This window comes from Sinohyriopsis cumingii, chromosome 17 (genome assembly GCF_028554795.1).
Source record: "Sinohyriopsis cumingii isolate HCF-2022 chromosome 17, ASM2855479v2, whole genome shotgun sequence".
In the NCBI taxonomy this organism is placed as follows: Eukaryota; Metazoa; Mollusca; class Bivalvia; order Unionida; family Unionidae; genus Sinohyriopsis; species Sinohyriopsis cumingii.
Genome location: NC_142977.1, coordinates 41,902,130 through 41,908,457, shown reverse-complemented (window position 1 = coordinate 41,908,457; position 6,328 = coordinate 41,902,130). Strand labels below are relative to the sequence as shown.

At 33.6% G+C, this 6,328-nt stretch overlaps 1 protein-coding gene across 5 annotated transcripts in view; it reads right to left on the bottom strand.

The window, feature by feature from the left end:
- Positions 1 to 2,403: 2,403 nt before the first annotated feature.
- LOC149778496 (sodium/myo-inositol cotransporter 2-like) overlaps positions 2,404 to 6,328 on the bottom strand; it is a 59,458-nt gene continuing 55,533 nt past the window's right edge. For 4 of the 5 annotated variants that reach the window (XM_089939370.1, XM_089939371.1, XM_089939372.1 and 1 more), the window contains exons 15-16: positions 5,773 to 5,902; positions 2,404 to 4,839 (exon numbers count right to left, since the gene is read on the bottom strand). In XM_089939370.1, coding sequence (XP_089795496.1) covers positions 4,610 to 4,839; positions 5,773 to 5,902 — 360 coding nt within the window. In that variant the 3' untranslated portion in view covers positions 2,404 to 4,609. The remainder of the gene's footprint in view (positions 4,840 to 5,772; positions 5,903 to 6,328) is intronic. The other variant, XM_089939374.1, reaches the window with a different exon arrangement.

The window sequence follows — 6,328 nt, the reverse complement described above, 5'->3', positions numbered from 1 at the left end:
TAGAGATTCAGTAAGACTTCACTTTGTCCGTTCATCGGAACATTTAGACTCTCATTTGCAAATAGATTATTGCCAGTTAGGGCAAAAACGAAACTAGTAAACCGATGCTTACGACCCTAGGTTGATAAATAAAATTTATTAAAAAAAAACCTGCAGGAACCTTTAATGGCTTAGACACATCCCTTTCTCTCTCTTTTTATTTGCTTTTTATATTTGTTCTCATCATTTCAGTCGCTGAATCGTTTCTAAATACAATTTGGTTAAACTAAATTCAAAGATTATTTGCTATGTAGTAATGCGTAGATATATTTATTTGTGGCCGAAACTTCAATCGTCATACATAACAATTATATGAAGGCAATTTGTGTTTCTTTCCAGAAAGTGCACATAATTCTGTCTAAAGAATCTTCTGGAAAGTTCAAATTACGTAAAAATGGTGAATACATTTGAGTAAGATTTTTGTTCCGAGAGTAATGTTTACCATATCCAATTTGGAATTTTGCTTTTTAACCGAAGTGCAGAAGAAAATATAATACTCTGCATCCGGCGTACATGGTAGGGGGAAGAACTACGATAGGTGTTTATTATCACGATTACTGGCATCATGTGAGTTATATCTCTTGTCTAACATTAGACTCTTTCACCAAACAAACATGATCAAAGACACTGCAAAGGAAAGTTGGTTGGTGTCGAGTGCTCTGATACATTGGACGATTAAAAAAGCGAGGCAAAGACGAAACACAACAACCTAATTTCTCTACCGAATCTACATGATGCCAGATATTTACAAAAATGATGCAAGATGTTACATCTGAGATTATTGTTTACCACATCCTATTTGAAACTTTGTTTTATAACCAAAGTGCAGAAGAAAATATTATACTCAGCATCCGGCGATGATGGTAGGGGGAAAAACTACGATAGGTAAAATCTGAGTAAAAGGAAATCGGCTTCGACTCATGACGATGCTGGAAAGGCGGAAAGTGGTTAAAACAAATATATCTGATAGAGTAAGCAAGCTGGTAATCAATTTACAAACTTATATATATATATATATATATATATATATATATATATAGTGTTGTCGGCACAATTCAGTTAAACTTAGTTTAAAAAAATTAACAACTTACAAATTAAAAATAAGCTAAAGATATATGCATTGTTTACATTTGTATTATTATTATTATCATTATTATTATTATTATTATTATTATTATAACGAAAGTTGAGAGTATTGATTTTGATAAAGTGAATTAATAATAAGAACTGTGATTCTGCTAACTTTTGTTATGCATTATTCTTTACTAAAGACGCTAATTATTGAACCATTGAAAAATGTATTATAGTTTATAATTGGTATCACCGTTTATTATCATGTGTGTATCCATTCGTAAATGGTTATATACCTCGAATGCGTGTGACTAAGCATACCTTTGAATTAACTCTTCAAACGCTGTTTTAAAGATAAGTTTTGTACTTAGACTGTTCGCATAACTAAATAATGATAATAATAATAATAATAATATCATTTGATAAAAAAGCATATTTAACAAATCATCATCATCATAATGATTGTTATCGATGAGACTTTACATTACTTATCCTGTCTACCTATGAAGACTATATGTTAAAACCTGCAAAACAATGGTCGTACGTAAAACTGCCCAACATACTTGTAGTCTTTAAACACTCGAACGCATTGCAAGTTTGAAAATACACGTGTATGAATTTCCCATGTAGAAATAAGCACACTGTTCAGACATGCCACATATTTCGGTAGCATGTCATAGAGAAACTACTAGATCAAGGAAACTAAACGTGTTATTTAGGGGAAGATAGAATGTATCGATCCTAAAATTAAAAAAATGACCTATTAATCATTTTGGCTAAATTAAGTAACATTAGTATGAAGTGCAGGCGAACTAAACGCATGAAAACGTACAGGTTTAACGCACATTTAATTATATGCTTGGGCGATAGTTTTGTGCTTTTCCCCCAAAATGTATCTTGATATGTCCTAAATTCTGGTTTTAATCGTAACTGTCTCTATAGTTACCACAATGAAGCAATTACCAGGCTGAATTAGCCGTATATAAATTAACGTACTGAGATATTTGCCTCTTTAAATATCCTTATATCTTAAGAGGCAACATGAAGATTATTTAACGTATCAAAGACCAACTTTATCCTGAGTTGATTACCCGAGTAGGTCATAGTAAGAGCTTTGATTTGCTGTAATTTACATGTTTTACAGGGACTGTCAAGAACATTTAGCATATACAACCCTCATTCATGTACCTTTCCATACCAACGCCATCATATTAGATTACTCTCACAAGCAGAACGACTTAAGTATTGTTTTCCAGAGAGAGAAAAAAAAAACCAAAAAAAACCCCAACATAATATTGAATATCTGTCGTTTATCACATGATCTTCTACTGCGAATATCTTGAGCGCAAGCTGGTAAAACCTACCTTTTTCATCGTCACTTGAATATTATTTGAGAACAATCAAGTTAAACATTAATTACAACACATTACATCCTTAAACGTGCAGCACATGAAGTTATTGTTCCTCAAACAGGATGTTTTGCATTGATCGCCGTAGCCACATGTACAGATTCTCAAGTTCTCTCCAAAAAGTCTCTGCTGTAATTGTTATTGTTCTGCTCGTTATTATTTTCCGCGCACTTATGTGGGTTCATAGACCTTGCCTTAGTGCGTCAGTCAGTCCACCTATCTATTCGTCTCTGACAAAAAAGTGTAATCGCTTTTCCTGTCACACCAAGAGAGGATTATAGTGAAAGTGTATGCACTAGTAAGTGGTAGCCGCAGATGCAAAGTTTTACTTTTTATTCCGATCGACGTTTGCAGGTATTTCCTGACAATTCTCAAAAAGGCTGGTCGTTTGAAAACATAGCAGCTACACTGTTTCAAGGAATTGTACTGAAGAATCTTTTTAGAACTGATTTGTGGTTTGTGTTGAAGCGCAATAAAAGTTTGCCTCTTTCACCCAATCCAACTTCTGGTGACTCTTTTTTTATTGACAAATTGTCGAAACAGGTATTTAGAATTTTAGTTTGTCACTAATTCATCTCATATAATGGTTAAAAGATTTTATTTAAATCAATCAAATTGCAATAAATTCTAAAATACAAACACTTTAATATAACGGAAAAAGGTATATGGTGAACTGGAGTACACTGCTATTTACATGTCCGTATATATCAAACATTTGCATGGAGCATTTACATCTTTTGATAGTATTTACTTTTCTGCTAAAATGCTAAATAATGATTCCTAATATTATTTGTTATTATATGCTCATTTTTTCTCCGTTACCTTTGCAATGTTAGAAATCGTTCAATATTTTATGATACTGAACTCGCGAGCAACTTAATATTGCACTCATGAAGGAACCACTTTCTATTGTTAACAAACAATGGACGCAGACGCTAGCACTTTTTATTTGCAAACAAATCATGTACACTCGCGTAGTAGGCGCTTTACGTTTTGGTTTATTAAATTTGTTTCTGAATGAAGTAAAGCGGATGTTTCATGGACTGCCACATACCAGCTGCTTTGGCACATTCCGCGTTAAGATTTTTGATAAAATGTTTCCGATTTAGACTAGCAATACAGTTGACGCCAGAAAGGGTCCTTACAAATAACATGCAAGTGACAAGGGATACACTGTCTTCTTTAGCTGGTAATAAGAATGGCAAAAAATACACTTACAGTTTTACATCCCGAATTTCCTCAAAATGTACTTTCTTAGTTCTGCAAATCCGAATTACATGAACCATGTCATAGGTTCTCAATCTTGATTACACATTTCGAAATTGTACTGTAATTTTGAATATAAGTGCAATTATATCCTCCTTACTGCACTCAATATGAAATAAGCATTAAATTCCATGGCGTCTTTTTGATAATTGCAGTTGAAAGACTTCATATTTTTCCCACATTATGATTTCAAACATTCAGTGACAGAAGCAGAAAAACATTTGCAGATGCCAACACGCTTCTCCCTCGCATCTTCAATCCGATGTATTTCATGTGGAATTGTCATATATAAGTCCAGTCCATAATCATGAAATTTCGTAGAATCGACACAAATACCAAAATCTATTCATTCCAGATCAAATGGAAAAGTTGTTGCAATGCGCATTCATTCACAATATGACTCCAGATTACAATTTTAACTAGACACACCACTTTCTTTTGAAAGTTATGTCTAACGCTCGACTAAGTTCAAATTTATCAAGTTATGTGCGCAGTAATAATGTTGTTGTGTAATGATGAATCTGCGTTTGTGTATTTAGTTTGGAATACGGCATACATTCAGTTACTTTGTTTCTTGTAGTGTATTTTGTTAATATAATAAAGCATTAGGTATAATAAGAATATGAGCATATAATAAAATGGTTACTGCATTTGTATGGGAAAATATGAACTCCTTTTGTCGGATGGATATATTGCACTCCCAAGGTCGTGCAGTATTCCATCCGAAAAACTCGTTCATATTTTCCCATACAAATGCAGTAATCTATAAATACAGTGAAATAACTTTCATAACTACTGCAAATTTACGAAATTATAACGAGAAGCTAATAATAATATCCAGTCAAAAACGCGACTGAACACATCAACATAACAGCAAACAAATTCAAAATTGTCTTCGATGATTTCTTCTGAGACATGAAAACTTGAATCTGTTGTACATCAAAATGTGAAGTTCCTGGACCTGCGTCCGCCTCAGATGTTCCACATACCATATCTAACATGCGCTTGAGTCGCCTGGATTTAGGTCCTTTCTTATGTTCAGCGACGACAGGCTCTGAATAAAAGACGTAATAAACATCTTCATGTTCATTTATATTGTAACATAGCAACATCACTTTGATATGACTGCAGTATTTTTAAATATGTTAATAACACCAGAACGGAACAAATAGTCGTGTATGTGATACTTCAGAACAGAATTAATTAAGTTCTTTGTTATAAGTGACTTCAATAGCTATAAGGCATAATTTTGTGATAAATACAGACATAAATATAACCCTCGTTTTTTTAAAGCTGAATTGCGAATAAATTGAAATTACTTGATTACTGATGATGTTCGCTCATCTCCCCCTCTGAACGAAGTTAACTCTTACCTGACAGCTTATGTTAGGCTCAGTTCATGCAGAAATGCATCTATTTTAAGAAGCAAACATTCGTTTTCTTTCAGGCACACTAACATGGCGTCAATGGTGGCTTTCATGTTTATCAAGAACATCTATAATGTATACCTACATATAGAGTAGAGTTCGTAATATCAGTGAGAAGGAATGGACATGAGTGAGCAACGGACAGCTCTTTTTCTTACTAGGTCCGTGCTAATAGCCTTTTGGACCACCCAAACAAAATGTAGAACGCTTTTTGGAAAGCAGCAAATATATCCTTATATTGACAATGAGGTGAACGTATAATTCGCCATATGCATGTCCAGCGACATATGTCGTCAAAACCTGATTTGTCTAAATTGAAAATAGCAAGTTTTATAACAACATTTCAGCAGATTGTAGTTCAAGTTAGCCTAATTTACTTTATGAATAACACCATGTTTCGCATTATGCGACTTGAATTCAGGTTTCACAGATGTAACAAGTTTACCAGTTTTTGTCTTTGTTTTCTAGTGCTCAGTGCGTACTTATTATGTTACGAAAGTAATTTGTCATGATTCTATCCGTCGAACCAATTAAAAAGATATCCTTGCCAGAAAACGTACCGAGATTGTCAATATCATCCGTTTCCTTCTTGTCAATATCGGTTGGGACGCAGGCTGTAGTTTCTGAGTTGTAAGAGGAAAGCGACCCGTCTGTGCCATGGAGACGAGTCCACCATGTGACACTTTTTAACTGAGAAAGATAAATATTGCAATTAAAACATTGATATCAAAATTCATAAAAATGAATGAGGAGGTTTCAAGAATATTAAATATACGTTGCTAAACAAACAAGAAAAGGAGCTTAATGTTTTATTTTGCCATCGGATATTATTTTCCGATTATAAGACTGCTTCATCAGAACATACAATGATACTAATACGAAGTCCCTATGAGGATTTATATACACGGGGAATGAAGTAAGCTGCTCTTATGAGGAAGTATTTAAACGACTTACATGTGAAGGTCCAGCGAATTCGTCTTGCAAATATCTTGGATAAATGGAACATGAATATACACCGGAAAGCATAAGTTAATATTGTTAAAAAAATGTATGACAGAAATATGAGTATAGAGTACACGAATGCAGAATAAGGTATATGTATGTCTTTATGATACC